The sequence below is a fragment of the Scomber japonicus genome, chromosome 1, assembly GCF_027409825.1.
Source record: "Scomber japonicus isolate fScoJap1 chromosome 1, fScoJap1.pri, whole genome shotgun sequence".
In the NCBI taxonomy this organism is placed as follows: domain Eukaryota; kingdom Metazoa; phylum Chordata; class Actinopteri; order Scombriformes; family Scombridae; genus Scomber; species Scomber japonicus.
In genome coordinates, this window is record NC_070578.1 from 21,247,793 (window position 1) to 21,270,168 (window position 22,376).

At 40.0% G+C, this 22,376-nt stretch overlaps 2 protein-coding genes across 5 annotated transcripts in view; one reads left to right on the forward strand and one right to left on the reverse strand.

Moving 5' to 3' along the window:
- Nucleotides 1-2,373: 2,373 nt before the first annotated feature.
- sltm (SAFB-like, transcription modulator) lies at nucleotides 2,374-11,772 on the reverse strand. Of its 2 annotated transcripts, XM_053318751.1 has the most exons (20): nucleotides 11,638-11,772; nucleotides 10,649-10,736; nucleotides 10,509-10,561; nucleotides 9,780-9,807; nucleotides 7,754-8,417; nucleotides 7,120-7,163; nucleotides 6,888-6,997; nucleotides 6,627-6,776; nucleotides 6,270-6,382; nucleotides 6,031-6,191; nucleotides 5,820-5,920; nucleotides 5,676-5,732; nucleotides 5,428-5,573; nucleotides 5,105-5,285; nucleotides 4,825-4,949; nucleotides 4,437-4,610; nucleotides 3,768-4,076; nucleotides 3,523-3,661; nucleotides 3,203-3,360; nucleotides 2,374-3,113 (listed from the first exon to the last, which is right to left on the reverse strand). In XM_053318751.1, exons 1-20 carry the CDS (start codon nucleotides 11,770-11,772, stop codon nucleotides 3,002-3,004), a joined length of 3,048 nt encoding a protein of 1,015 aa, XP_053174726.1. In that variant the 3' UTR covers nucleotides 2,374-3,001. The 2 variants fall into 2 exon arrangements, with proteins under 2 accessions (XP_053174726.1, XP_053174734.1); XM_053318759.1 differs by lacking the exons at nucleotides 9,780-9,807; nucleotides 10,509-10,561; nucleotides 10,649-10,736; nucleotides 11,638-11,772 and adding an exon at nucleotides 8,492-9,684 and having other exon boundaries at nucleotides 2,375-3,113.
- A 1,877-nt stretch (nucleotides 11,773-13,649) lies between these two features.
- rnf111 (ring finger protein 111) overlaps nucleotides 13,650-22,376 on the forward strand; it is a 28,459-nt gene continuing 19,732 nt past the window's right edge. For 2 of the 3 annotated variants that reach the window (XM_053318328.1, XM_053318346.1), the window contains exons 1-3: nucleotides 13,673-14,135; nucleotides 17,364-18,335; nucleotides 22,169-22,301. In XM_053318328.1, the coding sequence (XP_053174303.1) occupies nucleotides 17,447-18,335; nucleotides 22,169-22,301 (1,022 nt within the window). In that variant the 5' untranslated portion in view covers nucleotides 13,673-14,135; nucleotides 17,364-17,446. Of the gene's footprint in view, nucleotides 14,136-17,363; nucleotides 18,336-22,168; nucleotides 22,302-22,376 lie in introns of all 3 variants that reach the window. The other variant, XM_053318337.1, reaches the window with a different exon arrangement.

Genomic DNA, 22,376 nt, shown 5'->3' on the forward strand with positions numbered 1-22,376 from the left:
AAAAGAAACATACCTCATTTTATACAGAACATAAATTGTGCAAGAGTGCTATTGTTCTTTGGGTACCTTTTTAAAAACGGCCAAAAGAATGATCTCAACTTGGTAGTGGTCGCTCTTAAGCCAGCTGAACAATATTAATTTGTAAAAGTATGAAAGGGCTGTTCAAATGTTCTGGCTTAAATTGAAGGAGTACATTTTTTTAAAAATAGTACCACTTCAATAGAACTTGCTGCAATTTGATATATTCAGATTAGTGGTACACCTACAGTATACCAGTCAAAGTGCTACCAGTACAAAGGCCTGAGTACCAGCACACAGTTTATAGATGATGAAGGTAAGCTATGGACTACAACTATAGACAGATGGATGACATTTGATTGGTTTAACGGGAGCTGAAGTTATGTTTTTGTAGACAACACTGGTACCGACTTTATGGGCAAACAATGGTGTAGGTGCACCGCTAATTCAAGTAGTTATTGTTCCAGTCCAGATTCCATCATGTAACTACACAACTTTTCACAAACAGGGGTCATTCACCTAAACTTTTAACATGATACAACAGGAGGACAGGCTGCTTTATGGGTCTTGAGTGTTGTCATCTATGTAGCAGAGGGGAGCAGTTTATTCTTGTTGTATGAAACACAAATCCAGAGTGCTGAACAATCTGAAGGGAGACGTTTTCATTAATGCAATATCAAACTCCCAGATCTTACTTTGTGGTGCATGTATAGTGTTGACTGGAATGTTAGGCAGGGTAAAATTTTCATTATTAACTACCCCAAGAATATAATTCCCACTGTTGGGCCATGATGGTTATATAATGTTGCATAAAACATACAAGCAAAAGGAAGTTGTTTGTGAATATGGGAGGTTACTCATTTGTGTTGATTTCAATGTTCATCTATCTACATAAATGACCAAATAATGTATGTAGCCTTTCACATTACAGTCACATAATGTATATGGTGATATATATATACATATATATAACAAAATGCCTTATAGACGAGGGACATTCAACCTGATTAGAAGTACCAGGAAAATAAAAGACTAAGATCAATAGTTGCTTCATTGTCATTTTTGTAATAACTTAGAAGACAATCTGATAAATCATGTTCAACAAAAAAAAGGTATTAACAGGGGTTAAAGTTCTCAGGCTCCATCCCTGATTTCAGGCATAAAGCTGTTTTAAATTCATATAGTAATTGATTCAATACATTATACATATTTCTTCCTGGACAACTTTTCAGGCTCACAAATATTGTATTTTGTTGCTTTAATGCCTTTATAAAGCATACACTTCAGTGTCAGTGAATCACTATAACCCCAGGTCCCTTGCACCCCATTCTTGCCTATTATCATGCAAGGACCAATTTCAGAAAGATGCAGAATACTAAAAAAAATAATTTTGTCCTTTTGTTGACAGCATGCAACCTCTGATTTTTACCTTTGTGTTATTTTGACATGTATCTACAAACAAGAGCCAATAATGTTAGTTAATTTGTGGTTGATAAATTAAATTTCAATGAAATAGACATTAAACCTGACCATAGCTTATCACTGGGCAAATCAAGTAATTAGAATAGAAGAAAAAGTCATTTTTCTTACAATAAAAATGTAAGTCTGAGCCTGAGGTACCAAATGTCAGTGAAACTTCTGACAGAAAAGTCTGAGAGCAGGGGTGTAGAATTCAACTATATTTTGACTGTTTCAGACATGCTGCATCAAAAACCCTTGATATTGTCTCCATGAGTCTTTACTTCAATAATATTGACAATTTTGTTTGCAAAGATGGCCAGTATCAATATCTAGTTTTGAGACCTTATTTTTGTTTATATTGTGGTCACATAGTACATTGTGTGTCAACAAACAGCAAAGCAAGGATCTGGCAGTAATATTCCAGTGTAGTAGCACTGGTTGTTTCTTGGCTACTGCTTTGTACCGCTGTGTGCTCTGGCAACTTAACACAAAGCACAGAGGAAGTAGTGGGAGATAAGTTAATGAAGGAGTGGACCCAACAGCAAATTACTCCCCTATTCTACTGCTAGGTTAATCTGGCCACCATGACTTATTGTGCTTAATTTTCTGAAGCTGAATCAAGCTTTAATCAACCATTTGTAAAATGTGTGATCGTCTCGCTGCATGCATTGCAGCTCTGGATGTGCAGTCTTGGTCCAACTATGAAAAGAAGTGAGTTCTTTATGTTTTAAATAGATAAAACTGAAAGCAATATATAGCATTATGTTATGGAGTTATCTAAGGACAGGTTTCATGTTGTGAACCACATTTTCTGGCTCAAAACAGATGCAACTAAACTGCTTCCTGTTTGTACTGAAGGTCATCCCAAAATGCCTAACAAAAATACTGTACTCTGACACCACTGAATGCTCTACAGAGACTTAAATGTCAAATTTATTTCAGAGATGAAGGCCTGAAAGTAATTCAAGTTGTGGCCTACGGGAGGTATTTTGCTACTACACAGGGTTTGTTAGACATTGTTTGAGTAAATTCAACAACTTTTTTTTACAAAACAAGACATCCACACCAAGCATGACTTTTCAAAAAGGAAAAAAACAACACACTCCTATATCACTTCATGAGCTCTATAATACACTAAGATAAGACATGTAACACAGGAAAACTGAGTGTGAGGTTGCCTTCAGAAGAATGAACTCAATACTAGGCTACTGAAAATGTACAAACAACACTCAATTGAAGGAGGTGATATCATCACTTGAAAACTTGTTACAAAGACCTAAAGCTGTACAATAGCGTCCTAAATACAAGTAAAACTTGTGCACGGGGTTGTTTAATGGTAACAGCAGAACTGTCAGGAATACCCTACACTGAGGTAAACACTTGTCTATACAAAATAAAATAGTGTTATCAACCTCGCGGCAACAAATGTGCCACCTAAAAACAGTTGATACTCTAAAAAATAAAGAGTTCAGAAAAGTCTTAAAATGTTCAGGTGCTTTAAAGTGGCAGATTTTGGTTGCAGTTAGAACTGCCGTGGCGTTCCTTTGAAGGGCTTGAATCCACCCACATTGCCACCGCTGGGAATGGGGTTGTTGGTGATCTGTACAATTCGGTTCATTCCAGACGAGGAGTGACTGAAGACAGACAAAAAGATCACGTGTTAGATGGTGGAGGCCGAGGGTCAATACTATTTAAGTTGTGTCAACGTTTGTAACCGTGTTACCTGGAAGGTGGAGCCATCATGCTGCCCCGGTTGTCTCCCATTCTGCGATTGTCAGGGAATCCTGCGCCCTGTGAACTTGACCCGCCATGCCACTCCTTCCTCAGTCCCTGCTCCCTGCTGTGACGTTCCACTACAACCTGGCGGCCGGAGCTAAATGGCTGCAGAGACAGTAGATTTGAAGTCAGAAGCCAGTCTTATATGAACTGTGAAATGTGTGTGTGAGAAACAGCTTAAAGGCTGAAATTTTGCTGTTAATAAGTCTAGACAAAGACAAATATGATTTATTTCCTCAGTAAAAACAAACAGGTATGTGACCTAACCTGGTCACTCATCACCATGGGTCTTCCACCATCTCGGTCATTAAAGCTGCTTCTTCCACCTCTGGCTGAGGAACCTCCTCTCAGTGATGGACCAGGTCCATCTCTGCCTGATCGCTCTGCACGCATTCGCATAGGTCCTCTGCACCCAGTACCAGCACAACAGAAGGCAAGAGATTAAAACAAAAATTAGTTTTCAGTTACTGGACAGCAACAATTATTGTTTTAAAATACATTACTGGAATTACCGCATATCTCCCTTGTTGGCATTCATGCCATCATTTTTCCATCCATGCCCTCCATCCCTGGGTGAGCGGTTGTGCGACATGCCAGGCATTGCAGCTCTAGCTCCCATAGGACGATCATGCATGGGTACGGGCCGTCTCTCATCTCTTTCCCTGCGGTCTGTGTCTCGGAGTTCAGTGCGTGGAGGAGGTGGTGGCTCAGCTCTGCGAACCGTTTCAAAGTTCTTGGGGTAGCGCTCAAAGCCAGAGCTCTCTCTGTGAGGAGCAGGGCGACTCTTTTTTACTTCAGGCTCACCGTCAAACCGGTTTCGTCTACAGACAAAACAAAGACAAAGTTGGGATTGGTCGCAACACGGCATACACAGAGCCAACTCATTACTGCACACCCTCAAGCTGAACACTCTTCTGCCAATCTGAAGGATTTATTTTGCAGTTAGTTACCCGTCTCACCGACACAGGATAAAACATTCCTGAGGTGAATTTAAAAACACATAAAAACAACTACATTTGCCTTTATGTACTCAGCGTTGCTCACAGTATACCCAATTAGAAGCCAATAAAATCAATAACTTTTTAACAGCCTACATGTGTGCGGGACCTGCTGACAGAAATATTGTCTCCTTATCATAACATCATTACCACAATCTCAATTCCAGCTTCAAACACCTGTACCTGTCATATGTGTTAGGCTGCTCGACAGCAGGCTCTGGAAAGCGACCCCTCTCTCGGGGGTTGAAGTTCGAAAAGCGGTTCTGCTGCCGGTTGTAGTTGGAGCCTTGGTTCAGACGGACATCAGAGTCAGACTGAATCTTCTTGTTGCCATTCCAATAAGAATCATCCCTCCGACTGAAACATTAAATACAGACACCATGAGTTTAAGGTTCCCACATCTTGGGTATTTTAGGATGCTGAAGGTGTATCCAGTGCTGTAGGATCATTTATGCTAAATAAAATGTTTGTGAATCACTGCCTCATGATGAATTGTCAAAAAAACTATTTGTCACAATAATCACACTATCATCCCAAACTGCAGAGGGAGAAAAACACAAACAGTATTTACCCATGTTCGACTTCACGGCCTCTTTTGAGGTTGTTTCTCTTTTCCTGCTCATAGCGGAGCTGCTCCTGTTGCCTTCGTAGCTCCTCACGTTCACGTGCCATGCGCTCTGTCTCTTTACGCCGTTCCTGAAAATATTGATATGCACCAATTGAATTCAATTTCTACGGGGTGTGTATATGGTTATATATATTTTTGGGGTTGCTGTAAAATTTCTCAAACATCTGACTGTGAAAATGTTTTGACTTTTACAAGCAGGTGACTTGTTTCATGCTCACTGTACCTGCTCTATACGGATCCTCTCTCTCTCAAGCCTCTCCCTCTCCAAGCGCTCCCTCTCCAGCTTTTGTCTTTCCATCTCTAGTCTTTGGCGTTCCCGGAGCAGATTTTCCCGTTCTTCACGCTCCCGCAACAGCCGAACACGCTCACGCTCACGCCGTTCTCTTTCTGCAATTTCACGTCGCCTAAAAAACAGACATACATTCCTTGACTTAGAAGTTTGGGAACAATAAAGTAGAACTGCAGCAGAGTTTGCTACAGAGACAGTAAAATATGTTCTTCTATTATTAATATTGACTACTAAATGTGTGTAAACTTCCAGATTACCTGCGTAACTCTACAGCTCTACGTGCACGCTCCATACGAGCCATCCGTTCACGCATCCTCTGCTCCTTTATCTTCTCAAAAGGCAGGATGTCCATGTCTTCCCCTTTATTAGCAAAAGGTCGCTGTTTATCTTTCATCATCTCGAACTGAGAGGAGAGAAAGAAAAATGTAGCCATGTATTGCACTTTGGTGTGGGATGACAGAACCAAATACTTAACATTGTGTCCATAATATGGAAAGGTTTATACCTCTTCAGGAGGAATCAACCACTTGGGCCGTCTTTGAAAATTCATGTGAACAAATGGCTGAAAGAAAAAAAAAACAGAAGCTCATTTTACATCTGATGACAAGACTAAAAACATGCTTTAAAAATAAACAAATCAAAGTCTTACTTTATTATCAAAATACCGTCCCCTTCTAAAAGGTCTCATTTTGCCCATATTAGAATCTTTGGCATGATCGGCCATCATCATCTTGCCTGGACTCTTTGCCCCTAGAGGAAAAGAAAATATAAAAAGATCAAAAAAGCAAGCATATGATCATTTACTAACTTATTAACTGAATGCATCAAATGAGTTGAACGAGAGAAGGAACAGAACCTACTCCCATGCTTTCTGTCATCTTTCTTTGAGGAACCTTGGCCCGAGTTAGGTGAAACTGAGTCAGATTTTCCACTTTTGGTCTCCTGTTTCTTGGATAAATCTCTCTCCTTTTCTGGCTGTTTATCCATTTTCTTGTCCTCTTTTTTGTAAGATGGCTGTGTTCTACATGAGGAGAACATGAGGTTAAACGTGCTTTCACAATCAGCAAAGGATTCACTTTTCAATTTTTTTCTCACTCACTTGTTTGTCAATTTCATCCCGGTGGAGCTGCGCTTATCACTTGATTTGCTGGAACTTGCTTTGTCCTCTGCTTCCTTCTTTGAGGGCTCTTTTTTGAACGGATCATTTTTGGCCTGGGAAAAAAAAACAATACAAACCATAACCAATCAAACCAAACCAAAACAAGACCAAAACAAAACACAAAAGCTAATATAATGACATAAACCCAAACATTTCACATTGATAAAAGGCCACTCCACATCTCTGGAAACATTGTTGACTTCTAATATTCTGCAATGAAGTAAATCCAATCCGGAAACACAGGAAAATAAATCCTTAAGCAGCTTTACAAGTCTTGACATCTGCTTCCTAACTTACCCTTTCCACATATATCTGCTGCCCGTGGAGCTCTGTGCAGTCGAGGTGGGAAACACACCGTGTCACTTCTGTGCTAGAAGACATCGTCACCAAGCCGTAACACTTTGAACCAGGACTGCGAGCATTTGTAACCACCTTCGCACTTAGAACCTGTTAGCACCAAGTCAGAAATTTAGATTCACTGCATTTTCTAAGACATTGAGCAGAAAATTACAGTGACACGGTGCAATTGTGTTCAAAAACACAGCACTCACTATTTACCTTCCCGTATTTGCCAAACAGGTTCTTCAGATCAGCTGCTTTGGTGTTTGATGACAGGCCGCTCACCCAAATGTTACGAGAGCTGCTGTTGCTGCTACTGCTGACAACTCCTGATGAAAAGGTTTCCCACAACAAACTCAGCAGTTAGTATTAAAAACACAGATATTGCATCAAGTTGAATAAAATAAGTACTTGTTTTTAATATTTCTGACAGCACAAGGACATTTCTTACCTTTTTCATCCTTTGCAGCTTTTCCGTCTCTGTCTCTTGAAGAGCTATAAAGCAAATGTTGCAACAACAAACAGATGAAATGAGTGAAAGAAAATAAAACCCTGGTTTAAAGTGACAAAGCATACACCTATTGGAATAACACATCATATTTTGTACTTTTCAGAAAAAAAAATCCTGTAGGCAAGGCGTGGATCTGAACCAATGTCTCAAAGGCTTCATTGCTTTTCCAGTGGTGTGATGGGTCAGGTTGTCAGCCAATTTATTCCCTGGACCAATGAAATCTTCGGAGGTTTGTTCAACTTCACAGCGAATCATTTGACCAAAAAGAAAAAAACTGCCATCATGGGGACTAAAGCTCTTTTACAATGCCTTTTGTAGAGACTGGAAAAGGCTTTACAACTGCTGGAACAGTCAAAGTAACAAAGTAAGAGGTGTTTTTCATCTCCTGGGTATGTCACAATTTAACCAACGTCAGAAAAATAAATCAAAAGTAGTAAATGGCAGGATTAGGTACATCAGTGAACACTTCCCTTAAGGCAAAAAAAAAAAAAAATCTTGAGGCTACCCACAATGTTGCGTTCTTAGTGAGCTGGACTTGGTAGTAGTATCAAAGAACTGACATAGAAAGACAAACCTCTTTGCTTGACCTGATGCCCCAGTAGTGGAGGGGCCTTTCTTCCCAGAATCCTTTTCTTTATCTCCCGTTTCAGCTTTCTTCAAGGCCTCTCTGCTGTCTTTCTTCGTGAGCTCCCTGGATCCATCATCTTTCTTACCATCTTTGTGGCCCTCGATCTCTTCCGCCTTCATGTCATCATCTGGGCCCGTCTCAGCAGAGGCCTCTGGCTCATCAGTGCCCTTCTCTGCCTCTGGATCTGGAAGTTTCACATGTTTACCTGTTTCCAGGAGATCGTCCCCATCAACATCTAGGGTGATGGCATCTTCATTTTGGATTGAGACAGATAGGTGATCATCCTCAGCTTCTTTAGAGGAATTCATGGCTTCAGCATCCATCTCAGCCAGTTCGCTCTCCGCCTCTGGCTCAGCCTCCTCATCCATCTCTGGGTCTGCATCCTCATCCACCTCTGGCTCAGCGTCTGCGTCGACCTCTGGCTCATCCTCAGCATCCGCCTCTGGCTCATCCTCAGCATCCACCTCTGGCTCTGAGTCAGCCTCAGCCACCATAGCTTCTGATTCTGGTTCGGCCTCAGCCAGGGCCTCAGCCTCAGGCTGAGCAAGGCTGTCCTCACTGGGTGCAGGCTTAGAATTTTCACGAGTACCATCATCTGTATCAGTTACATCTGGAGGGATTTAATAAGGATAAACATGGCAAGAAACACAACTTTTAACATTGACATGTCGCATGTTACTTTACCTAAAAAGTAGAATAGAAAGCACATTTAGTGTTAGTGGTCATCGAGGGCGTAGACACCACAGGAAGACACAAAACACACAATCTTCACTGAAAATGGGGATGATTCAGTAGTCTTCATTCCTTGACACATCTAATGTACTTGAGTCACAATTCAAACTGAATGTGCAGATGCTTCGGTAGTTGCTGTGGTAGTTCTCCAGGTGGGAATCTCAAGCCAAAGTTCAAACCGGGAGGAAAACTCAGTTCACTCCTTCAGTTTCTTCCATTATGCTGGTGAGTCCATGGAAAGTCGTCTGTGATTTTTTGGAAAATCTTCCATGTCTTCGAATATTTCTTCAATAATAATGTCATCAATGTCTTATCAGCAGATTTCAAGAAACCCTGAAATACTGTCTTTCATCATCAAATCCACCCTGCTGTAGTGTGTCCAGTCAACAGTACACCACCTGTGTACAAATGGTGTGTCCTTTTAATCACAAGAGTCTGTCCTTGCCAGTCCCTGGTCATGATATATGGTAGGTCTCTTCACAGCACAAATTGTGCTCGGGCTACAGTCAGGAGCTGTGCAATACAGATGGATGTTGTCAGTGATGAATTGATGAAGTCTCTTGGTCTTTCAAACGCCTCGTCAACCAAGGCCTCTGCATCTTGTTCAAGCGGTCTGGCTATCCTTGAGTTGCCCAAATCCCAGCTTCATTCACAGGCTGTCTCATCTGTCAAAGCCTGGAATACGGTGCCTGATTCATGTAGTAAAGGTAATGAAGTATACGGCCATATGCAGTGCACTTGTCAATGGTCTGTCCACCAGTGTTGTCAATCAAAATGTCAGCAGGAAAAGTGCAATGATCCTCAAGTTCTGTAAGTTGTTGCTTCTTCCAATTCATTGGACATAAAGTGTCAGCTTGTTTGCAAACCTTCGCTCCTCGTTTCCCTTGGGAATGTAAGCAGGTGGGTGCCAGAGGCAACGGAAATCCATTGACACCAATAGAACATTTCTTTAAAATATTTATAGTAATCCAAGTAAACTTGGTACCTGAGACAAGACAATCCGCATCCAATGATTCATGTGTGTGCAAAAAATGAGTCGGTCTTCAGAAATGTCTTCACTAAGCATATCCTTGGTGCTCTTTTTAATGTATTGTGACCTAGATAGTGCAGTACCTAGCAGAGGCATAAAATACCACTAGATGCAAGTTATGCCACTAGTTTCTTGCCATCATATGCACAAGTTGTAAAAAAAGAAACACCTTAAAGTTACAGTTTGGCGTAAGTGTGCCAGCATACATACCTTTTTCTGATTCATATTCCTCGCTTTCCTATAAAAGAAAACAGAGGTGAAGTGACAAATATTTAAACACAATAGGCAGAACAAGAAAAGGGAGTCGTGAACAGAAATACTTTTGTTATTGCATTTCAGTAGTTTTTCAATATGGACTTCTATTTTTATCTTTTTTAGTGCCCATATTGTATTAATTAGGTCTCGCATCTAAGTCCAAAGATACATCACTTTTACTTTTCAAAGGTTTACTTTTACATTAAAATGTAGCTTTGACAAATATGTGGACTATGTTTTTTCCCAGTCCTTAAAAAGAATCACAGGGAAGAAGTTTCAGTTTTTGCATTGAGCGGGACTGAGAAGGGAGGCCTGAATTACTATGCATGAGAACTTTGTAGACAATATGCTAAGCATGGTATGTTTATTTCACACGTCAGACTTTGACTTCCTGACAGTCACTGGACACTTGTTGAAATAGAAAGGAGGTTTGTGTGACCTCCTTTGGTGACCCAAACTTTTAAATATATTCAGGGTCCTTGGCTTCCCAAAAACCATGGAAACAGCTCTCATTATGGCAATCAGGCTCACAATTAAAAATAATAGTTCTAAATGCTTATGCCAAGGAAGTCTCTACAAGGATGGCACATCATACAAATCACAGAGAGGAAGGCATTATAAGTAGTAGAGGGCAAGGACGAAAAAAGGTTGTGATAAACATTATGAAAGCAATGCCACAATCACCTTGGAAAACACATCTTCCGTCATGGTGTCTGCGTCCGAATCCGCTTTTTTCCCTGAAAGAAACAAAGACAAAAATTTAAAATCCATGTGAAAAAACATACGGAACATACAGACTTTCTAACTCAGCCCATCTCTATTACCTTTAGGTTTTCCACCTTTACGAGGGGGTGTGTCAGCTGAAAGGTGGAGCTGAATGTTTTCAGGATCTCCATCTTCATCCTCAATTGCCTTAAGAAAAAACAAGTAATTTAATCAAACCAGGCCATCTTTCTCTACAAAACACAATACCCTTGTTGTTCAAGAACCGTAATCACATGTGTTGTTTAATCAAGACAGAATAAACGGTGAGCTAATAAACAAGAAGAGTTAGATAAATGTTACAAAATTCAAATTGAAGTGTTAAATGTCAAGGCAGCACATTACGCAGTAAATGATTGAAGTCAACTTATTCATTTCTATCTTTGAAATGTTTTCTAAATCGCCGGCCATGTGACAACACTTCATCTCTACAGTCATCTTAAACCGAAACTTTTCATAGATCAACAAAACTTTAGATGTTAATATCTTTCATTGTGATCAAACAGACACATTTAAGGCGAGTCTATTTAAAACCACACTTGAATATGCGCACATGCTAAGTTGGTCCTCCACTTCAATTCAAGAGGCTGAAGCCTATCACGTGCATCATCAGTTATAATACGATAAGCTTTAAGTGATGCCCTCATTTAGGACGGTAAAGCCTCAGCTTCAGAGAGCCTAGGTTCACACTGCTGTCTGCTCATGTCTCGTTTGGAGGCCTTTCATACATTGTCATCCTTTTTTTAAAAAGAGCCCATTTTGACTACTTTTGCTTCACATCGCCAGTACTGCAGCAACTATTTCTCGCATTAATCATTTCCCCGTGTGTAGCTGACGACGAGTCCTATACGACTATTTGCGTATAGTTATCTAAAGTGTAGCTAACTACACAGTCAAAGCTAAAGTACTCATTTAAAAATGTTGACTGTTAACCTGCCTGAAGTTAGCCAACGGCACAGGAAGTCTCTCAGCTAATGTTAGCTACTCTGCGTTGTATTCCCTGGTTTTATCTTCCTTTCTTGCTCAAATAAGCTCGTGCTTTGTTGGTTACCTGTTTCAGTCTTGCAAGAAGAACACTCTTTACACCCGTGGTATCCAAGTTCCTTCGTTTGAGCTCGGATTTAAGGTCAACAACTCTTAATTCTGATATTTTCTTTGACTCCGTGGAAATGGCACCCGACGCCATTTTACCTCAAGATTACTGACTCGTGCGCGCGCGCAGACTGACTTGCTTTCTGCTTCTTCTTCGTTGTTTATTTATTGGTCATTAAAAGCCGCAGCGCACCCCCTGTAGAGGAGGAGCAGGATAATAAAGATAATAAATCAGCGTGCCATTAGATATATCCTCGTTTTAATTGTGCACTGCATAATAACCCAACTGTAGGTTTTATGTATCTCACAAAACATTTCACAAACAGGCAGTTAATTCCATAACGATGGCTACAGTTTTTTTTAATTTAACTGCAGCAGCAGACTTTGTGCAGGTTGTCTTCTATGTGAGGCTTTTCAGAGTGACAGAGAATCTTACTTCAGTTACCGGACATTTTTCATCACAATAAAAAGCCTATAAAGTAGTAGCAAGTAGGGACATATTTCTTTAGCAAAGTGATCTCCTTGTTCCAGTCCCTATTAGTCCACATATGCCATACCCTGCTGATGATCTTACATAGGCCACATTGCTTCTATTGTTGAGCTGGAGGTTGTTCCTTAGCTTACACCCAATCTCAAATATGCTGCACCAGCCTCAGATATTTGTATAGGGTGAGTAGTCACAAACTCTATCCTTTGCACGATATGCAAAGCCTAGCCTTATGCTGCCAATTATGTAATTCCTAAATATATTTGTTCCTACTCTGGAGCTTCTTCTCATTGCTCTGTTTGTGTGATTTCTGCCTGTCACATGCCTCGTCATGTTACCCTCTGATTCTTATAAAAAATGTGAGTTGAAACTAGTTGCTATGACATGCATTTGTCCAATAACACATTCCACTTGACAGAGAGATTTTCATGTTTCGTTTAAAATAGAAAAGGATTCATTTAGAAACATTATAGAAACCATAACAACAGTTACACCTCTCAACATACAAGGCACATTAGATAAGAAAGATAACTGAAATCATATTGCTACTACTACTACTACTACTAATAATAATAATGATAATAATAATGATGATAATAATAATAATAATAATCTTCCACAGTTGCTGTAGAGGTCATCAAGTATTTTCAGTTCTTCATGAGAGGAGGTACTTAACATTACTATTTTACATTACCACTGTACATACCGTTCATTATAGATTGTTTGATTTTATTGATTATATCAGTCACAAACACCTTAAAATGCTTTGGTGATCACAGAACTAAGCTCTGGCCACCAGGGGACGCCCTAGTACAGTATTTGCAAAAGGAAAATGATACATATCACAATGTTAAATTATCACTAATAACCTACACCAGATGCTTGTAATTCTAGTTTTGTTGACAAGAACATTGTCGATAATGGGGTATGATCAACTCCATCCATATGAAATTAAATAAAATAAAGAGATAAGATATTCCTTTATGTGTCCCACAATGAGGAAATTGACGTTATTTACAGCAACAAAGTGGAAAAAAAGAGCATCAATAAAAAAGAATAAAGAACAATAAATAATAAGTACAAAAGCAATAAAAACAATATAATAAGACATTAATAAGATAAGACGGTGTATCTTAATTAACCCCCTCGGGAGAAATTCAAATTCACATAAGCAGTATAGTGGGGGAAAAAGTAGCAGCATAAGAGTAGAAGTGATCAAATAAATAAAATAAACCAAAATACTATATACAATAAACAATCTCTGTGTAAGTAAATCTGCAATATATAGATGTGCAATGCAGAAGTTGATGATGATGACAACATAAATAATAATGATGATAATAATAATAATAATAATAATAATAATAATAATAATAACTGTCGCAAAGTGTCGTAAAGTAATGCCTAGCAACCTGCCTGGTTGACTGGCGCCCCCTGGCGGCACAGAGGGTAGCGTCAGTGTTGAGGCTGCAGCCAGCGAGCAGACGACCTGCTGGGTAAACAACAGTGGGAGCCTCGGAGGGCAGGAATGGGAACTTCGTCGAGGGCTAAATAGTGAGACATTTCTATCTTGTCAAACAGAAACCTACTAGAGAGACCGTGCTAGTTTTTAAGATTTGATAGGATTCATTTGCGAGTCAAAATGGTTGAGGATAATCGGCTATTTGATGAGTTGAAGTTGAGCTAGCCTTCTCGTTAGCTTAGCTCGTAGCCATCCAAGGGCCCCGTTGCCTCTGATTTTGCTTCTCGGCTCAGCTCGGGACTGTGTTGTCAGTTTCACAACCCCAGCCACTACCGTCCTCGGATCGCAATCATCTGTGTAGGCCTGCCCGAGTTACACCTAGGGGTTAACATGTAGATATTTGCCTCGTTCTTCAACAGCTTGTCGTTATTTTCTGCAGGATTAAAACCTCACATGTTACAAAAAAGGACGGTGATACGCTTTGGGGAAAAAAAGGATTTAGACCCAGGTACGTGTTGTCTTTGTTGTCTTCTGTCTGGAGTATCTGTCAGGCTAGCTGGCTAGCTGTCCACTGTGTTTTCTATTCATTTGATAGCTAACATAGTACTATAAGTGACTAACATTGGATCATCGTATTTTTTTCAAGTTTATTGAGGGGTTTTTGGCCTTAGTCACCCCAGCAACGTTTGTGGGATACAGACGGACAGAGAGACAGACAGACAGACAGCAGCCGAGCTTATTGTAATTGTTTAGCGTTGTAGAAACTATGCTTAGCCTCAGATTCAGTCTCAATACTGTCATGCTTTGCTAAATAAATCTATGTAGCTCTGTTTTTGCTCGCCTGGTGAGACAGAAAGCACGATGTGTGTAGTTAGCAGCAGCAGCTCAGCAGTCCTGGCTCAGTCGTACATCTTGAATTGTTTTACTGTTGCCATTTCTGGAACAGCATATTTTTTCTATCAGTAGCTGCGACCAGTTCAGTCAGATGTAGCCATGTTATATCTTACGTATCGCCATTTGATCCGTTTTATGAGACATTTGCTTTATTCAGCCCTGATGCATGGAGAGTTTTTTCCTTCAGGGCTGTCCTCTGAGGCCCCTGAATTCATGCATGTCATTGCGCAGCTTTCTCTTTAGCATCTGAAGGACTAATACTCAGTGAATTGTGTATATAATAAAAAGCGTGAAGGCTGTGTTATTGACAGCTGGCTCACTGAATTCACAGTTTCATCTGATTGTTGAAAAAAGCTGCCACTGTCACCACCAGCCACATCAGCCATGTTTCCACAAAAGTTGCAGCTTCAGGTCAAGTGACAACCAGCTTGTCATTTTGAGATGAGCAGTGAATACTTAGTGCTTTTTCCTCTCTCTATAAGCCAATTGATCACACAAACCTGCAGTGCAACGTACAGGAGCATCATGCACACCTGTACAACCTAATGCAGTCCAATGCAACGACACTTCAGCAAACACTACCAGGAATGTTGTATTACATTTTACTGAGAGAGGTGAGGTGTAGTGTTTGTAGCCGTACTCAGAAATCTTGAAGCGTTCATATGAGTTTTGAATTTGGTAACAACTGAGCCCCCCCGCAAAGGACGAAAATGCCAGAAATGCAGTTGTTAGGATTTTAAATTCTTCACCATGTTTGGCAAGTTTGATTTTGATGCTGATACAATCATATCAGGATTCTGACAGGCTCTTAACATTTGTAATAACTTTTCAAAGCAGAATTTGGAAAGCAAGACACCCAAATGTCTTAATGTCGTGATGCAAGTCGTCTCAGCAAACAATACGAGATGAGACAAGGGATGAGCTTTGGTTTTATATTCTTGTGTTGTTTTGCGAGATGGTTGCATACACAGGGGTCGGTACAATATGTTCCTAAATCACACGCTCAAATAGTAGCTCCATGATTTTGTTTGCTAGTTATATCATGCCAAGAATCGTGGTAGGCTTGTTGCTGTGGGTGAGATCACTGCATGCATACTGTGCATGAGCCTCAACTTGTGTCATTTCCTTGCGCTGTCCCTAACATTATTAAAACCCAGCACACTCAGTGAACATCACCACAGCCATTCAACTGATGAATGACATGTTGGAGCATCTGCAATAGAGATATCCATATTTGGATTTCTCCAATTACAAACGATCAAATTGAAGGTTTCCGCTGTGTGGAGTAGATGTTGTGATTTAAGATAGATTATAGTGGACAGTTGATGTGTCACACTATTTCATCTCTGCAGGTTAAGCATTAACTCAGCTTTTCTCTATTGGTTTTGTAAGCATTTGTGTAGGGAGTAGGAGAAATGAATTTGTCTTGTGTGTGTTTTTTGAAGTCGTACTACATTAACAGACCTTTTTGTATCTAGGTTGAATTTTTAAATTTAAATGAGCTTTTTTGTTGTTGTTGTTGTTGTTGTTATTTTTGTATTATTTTCAATACATATTTTCTTTAAAAGGCTGTGGTATGAGGACACTGAATGTGATACTGCAAGACTCACCTACTGTATATCACAGTGTCTGTAGCTGAGGAAGAGTATACCACTAGAATAGCTTTTTTTTTACAGCAAGAGTCAGTATGACACTAAATTAAAAATGTATCATCTTTTTATTCTAGAAGAAGCTTAAGCTTTGCTATACTGGTAGTTGACGTTGTTCTGGGAGCACAGCAGTACACATTTCCTCCCAAGTTCTAGCCCATAACATGGCTCAAGTGACTCCTTTTGTTCAGTTTTTACTTGTTGGTGCACACAAATATACGCAGAAACAAAGCCAAGACAAAAACATGAGAATCAGTTAGATGGTGGATATTCCCTTTTGAGGTCCCAATAAGACACATCAGTATTGACTCAGCTGTTAATTTTGACTCAACCTGTGGGTATTTATTTTCTATCTTGGGTCACGCTGTCTTAATTTATACCAACAAGCAGAATGAGTTTTTGTGAATGAACGCATTGCCTCACATTACACATGAAATATTTTGAAAAGCATACTAATGGTGTTTGACTTGTGTGCTGCAGTTTGGTCAATAAAGTGCTTGTAAAAGTATAATAATTATGTATTTGGTTAAAAGCAAATCTGATATACTCTACTTTTATGCTTTTAAGCTTTTATGTTTGACAATGCAGAGCAAACAGCATCAGAACTTAAATGATCACATTATCTGCATTATGGAAACATTTTAATGAGAGCAATGACAGGTTTTTAATATACTTTCATGTAACAGATTTTGGTCACTCTTTTATGCTCCTTGTATCACCCTCATCTAATTTATGGAGTTGATTTTTATCAGTTTTTCTAATTCCCTTGCAAAGCCCACTTTAACTGTTAGTAGTAGGGATTTTGGGGGGGGTGGGTTGGGTGTATTAGTGACTTACTGGTCATTGAAATATGTCTGCTATGTCCTTGTTTTCAAAAAGTAAAGCTTTGTGTCTGATTTCAGTAGGAGTCTACCTAAATTCCTTAATTTGTATCGGCTGATCGTTAACAGTAATTCATTTGATTACTTGTTACTTAAAAAAGTAACGCTGTTTATTCATAACGCTGTTATTCCCATCACTGGTCAGAACCCATAATTAGATGTTTATTTTTTGTTGTGGTCTTCAGTGTCATTCGAGAAGCCGTGAAAAGTCTTAATCATGTCATCGTCGTAATGATCTACTCTTTGGTAAACATCCAGCGGGGCGGCTTGTGTGCTTGAAATGTAACTCTTTTCCTTTCCTCTTTACTTTAGATTTAGTGAGATGCAGTGGATAGACGCCTAGGAACTGATGCAAGTGTACTTGGTGTTTTCCCTGTGAGGACGGAGCTGCCACCATGAAGAGTGAGGTGCCATCTGAGGCCTCCAGCAGACAGGAGCATCTGAAGGAGCCACTGGTGAACCCAGAACCCATGGAGGCAGCTAAGAGCTTCCCCAACAACATGGAGGTGATCGGAAAGGCAGGCAGCGAATTTGGAACCCTGTGTGCTGAGACCAGGCATCGGACCCTGAGGGACACAGGGACGCACAGAGACTCAGAGAAAAGCCTCCCTGGGCGCAGAAAAAGAAAAGGCCAACAGGCAGGGCCATCAGACTGTTCGCTTAAGGAGGGCCACATTAGTGAGAGTTCACTGGCCCCTCAGCGTCCTAGGGTAGAACTTTTACAGCACCCCAGTGAGGACGACCATAATCATGAGTCCTCTTTTAGTGACTGTGCTTCCTCCCCATCCTCCAGCCTGCGATTTGGGGACTCGGACACACTTAGCTCAGAGGAAGAGGGGGAAGCTGGAGCAACAGGGGGCCAACACAAGGCTCCTGCCCTGACGACAGGAGGAGCCACTGGAGTCGGTCTGCGTCCCGTTCGACCTGTTCTGGGTCGAACTCGGGGGAACCGCTCGCATAAGTGGGTGCGGTCTGAGGCCGAGCCTGTGCTGCTGAAACGACCGTGTCTGAGCAGCCGGCGGCCTCTGCATAGGAAACGATTTGTGAAATCAGTTCCTGGAGGGGGTCAGCGGACTCAGAAGCAAAAGGAGCGACTACTACTGCAGAGGAAGAAACGTGAAGTGATTGCACGTAGGAAATATGCTCTACTCCACAGCACCAGTAGTTCCAGCGAAGAGCTTAGCAGTGAGTCGTCCTCCCCCACCTCTTCTGAAGCAGAGGATGAGCTGTATGTAGATGTCAGCAGCACCAGCAGCCAGACCAACAGTGCTACAGTAGCCACAGGTAATTACAAACCCTGACTCTCTGTTAGATCTTTTACAGCATGAGATATGTTGATGTGGGCTTTATCATGTGGTTGAAAGCATTAACCAGCATGTAAATCTCCTGTATGTTTATACTGTGTCTCTACAAGAGACATTTGTTCTTGTACTTTTAGGGCTTTCAAAGTTTGTGTAGTAATGGGTAAAATTAATTTATTAAATTGATCACCAGTCAATAAAAGAAAACGTAGATAGTTTATGCACTACATAAAACATTTCAACAGTTATTCATTTTGATCAGTATATTTATTTTTTCCCATTTGGAGAGCTGTTTTTAGCCTATTGTCTTTACTGTAGTGACACCTTCATTACAAACCATATTTCATCTTGTAGCTTGATTACTGGCCTGAGAATTGCAAAGTAATGAGTGTGCTCCTCTGTTTGTCTCTGTTTGATGTTTTCGAATCGTATGGCATAATGAACATTGCAAGCAGCCTCAAGTGGCTGCTAACCTGTGAGGGTTACACAATTATATGGACATATTTATTTGTATAATTGTTTTATGTGTTATGTTAAAAAATAAGCAAAGAGTTTTTGTCAGTATAATGTAGCTCATAGGTGCGCAGGTAGTCGAGTGGTTAGAGCGCATGCCACATACGCAGCCGACCCCGGTTCGAATACTGGCCGGAGGTCCTTTGCTGCATGTCACACCCCCCCTCTGTCTCATGTTTCCTGTCTGTCTACTGTTAAATAAAGGCGTCTGTGCCGAAAAAAATAAAAAATAAAAAAATAAAAAAATAATGTAGCTCATATGCACCAATATCCATAATGTTGCAGAAAGAAAATCACAGTCCAGCATGCATTAACATATATTAGTTGAAGTACATTAATGCAATGTGAATAAATGTGCACTGAAAAGCAGAACAGGAAAACAGAAAAGGCTATTCCTAGAGAAGTCGTCAAAATATGTTGTAAACTTGCAACATACAGGTTGTTGGTGTTGTATTGTCACAGTTTAAACCCTGTATGTCAGTTCAGTTCACTGTAAAATTAGGAATTGTTTGATAATTTTCTAAATAAGGTGATGTATTAGTGGTTCCCACATAACACAGGACTTGGGGTTGTCAAGTTGTATGTAAAAGAAGTGTGATAATTATACGTTCTCATCATCTGTCATGATCTATGATGATGTCATTTAGCTCACAAATAACCCGGCTGCCATTTAAAATGGTTGCTTAACCCTGCTGTCGTTTGTCCAATGTCTATAATACCCAAGAAAATTGTTAGACTTATTATAGCTTTTGACGTAAGTTTTGCTCAAACATGATACATGTGAGAACATGCATATAAATGTACTGGATGTATGTTGTTTCAATGGCATGGTCTGGTGTGGGTTGTTGATCTGAAGGCTCTGCTGATAAAGAAACAGCTACTCCCCTCCGCTGTTCAGGGCCCCACACCTGGCAGGCTGTAATGTAAACTACAGATTTCTGTACCTGTTGGAACAACAGGTTTATGCAGCTCCCACATCTGAGCTATAGCTTTCTTCCCTCACTAAACACGCACAATATGCATACGAAGGGCACCTTCAGTTTTCTGGTCTGAAATGATCAAGCATTAACAGTGTATGCTTTATGCTTTGCCCCACCTCTGCCACAGTTCATTGTTTACTTCATGTAGCCATTTAGGCTCTGCTGCTGTGGCCCTATGGGAGAATGGAAAGTTAGTTGTTGTGCCTCTATGGTGGGAGACAGGTGGGAGAAAACTCAGACACTGTTGAGCAGCAGCATTTGCATAGAAACAACAGGTCTCGGAGGGAAAACAAGGCATTTGTTTACAGCAAGGGGATGGCAAGAAGGCAAGTGATGAAATCAGCCTTCTAAATGTTCAGCGTTAGTGAACTACGTCTTACTTGAGGTTCTTTTTTCATTAGATACAACAAATGCTCCACACCTGCACTTGTGCACACATCTGGTGATTTGTCACATTTAATTATCAACATCATCAATAACAGTTATAAAAATGGATCAGTCTCAAAAACAATGCTTGTCCATGTATAACCTGTTCACATTGCCACCCAGGTTGGACTCAATGTAATGTTATATAGTCATGTTAGGACTAGTAAGTGGTGTTATTATATCACATTAAATATTTGTTAAAGTTGTCTCCCAGGTTTGAAGGTGCTGTTGTTTTTGTAACCACGTGAAAGCTTCACCAGAGTCCCATGTAGCGAGACTTGCAGAGGGTGCTTAGCAGCAGTTCTCAGGAGACCATTGCAATAGACATCACAGTGGGGAATTATGGATTTCACTTGCATGGCAAAGTTGCTGGGCACTGTGCATAAAAACACAGCCCTATAACACTGCATGACTGTTAGCATGTTAGTCTGTCATGTAAGTATCGTGGCATTTACTTTAAAATGCCTTTTTTCAGTTATCTTAAATACGTTGACAATGATACAGATGATTATCTCCCATTAGGTTTGTCTTGAGACTTATATTCAAGGCTGAAAAACGTGGATGTGAATTTGTATATTTGAATCATGCACCAGATATGCACAAATAAATATTGTCTGCATTGTATGCCATATATTATTTGAATTTCTGGGCACTTAATGTAGAGATTCATGACTAGGCTTAACTCTACGATACATGTATAAGTTAAGCTATGGGTCCAATAAAACAGAAAAAAGGAACATGCAATCTGTTTAGGGAGGATTTGCATGTGGTACCGACACCATCTCCATTCAGGGGGTTGAGGAGAATGATGCATTTGTCTGATTAGTTTTCCACAACTTGGCTCCTTGAGTATGATGTGGATGGCATTACTACAGCGAGAGCCCAAAAGATGAAATATTGACAGGGATCTTCATTGAGTGCATGTGATCAATTTAATTTTGAGATTTAAATAATATATCATGTCTCATTTTTAATAGTTTGATTGTTTGAGAGAGTAGATGTACTTATGACATATTAACGTGTAAGTGATAAAATTTAAAGTTTAAAATCTCTCATCCACAATTCATTTTGATTAGAGTTTTTAAATTTTGATTTTATGTTTTCATTTTGATGTATTAAGTGCTCTGCACATTTGTGTCGTGTGAAAAACGTTCACTACTAATTTGAACTCATTTTAAGGAAACATTAATAATTTTGTATTGAGAATATAACCATCTCTACTCTCTTTCCTCGGATCTCAACATTCAAGCATTTACACAAACTTGAGGTGGTTCTCATGATATTAAATCCGATCAGAGATAAAGCAAGATGTGCTGCATAGGGAACTAGTCACAGGACAGATTTGTTAGTAGTGCCAAAAAAATTCCAGTGCAAACAGAGCTGAGGTCTGATGACCTACATTTCTCCTGTGCCCAGTGTTAAACTGTTAGCCCGATGATACTACTGTTAGCATGAAATTAGATAAAATATAGATGAAATTGGAGAAATGCTATCTGACCAATTACACAATTCAGTTGGTATTAAACTAAGCTATTGACAAGGAAATGGATCACAAGGTTTTGAGTGAGACTAGAAAATGAAAGGAGGATAAATTAAAGTGTTTGTCCCATGAGAGTTAATACACAGGACAACACACACAAACTAATCCTAACTTAAAACAACACACAAAACATATGTTTATTTTGTAGTCATTAAACAACCTTTTAATGAGAACATTTCCTGATTTCATAAAACTGTGTCAAAATCCACTGAAATGTAGACAAACTTTTAAAGAATACAAGCGATACGTTTTCATTTCAAGTATGTATTTTTAGATTTTATTGTTGTTGATTCCTTGTCGTGGCTTTGTCAGATTGTATGCAATATGTCAGTACAATAATCCAATTGTCCTGCTCAGGTGCACTGGATGAAGATGTGGTGGTGATTGAGGCAACACCGGCTCCAGCTCCAGCTGTCCCTGCCAGTGAGGAGATCAACGTCACCTCAACAGACAGTGAAGTGGAGATCGTCACTGTTGGAGATGGTTTCAGGTACGCACCTCAGCTTTTCCAGTGAGCTTTAAAGAATCATGTGTTTGCTATAACTAACTATCAGGTTGTATGGAT

Bases quoted from the DNA above. Each gene is read 5' to 3' on its own strand.
- sltm (XM_053318751.1), bottom strand. From the start codon at position 11,772: ATGGCGTCGGGTGCCATTTCCACGGAGTCAAAGAAAATATCAGAATTA. The intron at 9,808-10,508 runs GTGATTGTGGCA...TTTCTTTTATAG, and splicing joins CGGAAGATGTGTTTTCCAAG to GAAAGCGAGGAATATGAATC. The intron at 5,286-5,427 runs GTAATCTGGAAG...TCTGTTTTTTAG, and splicing joins AGAGCTGTAGAGTTACGCAG to GCGACGTGAAATTGCAGAAA.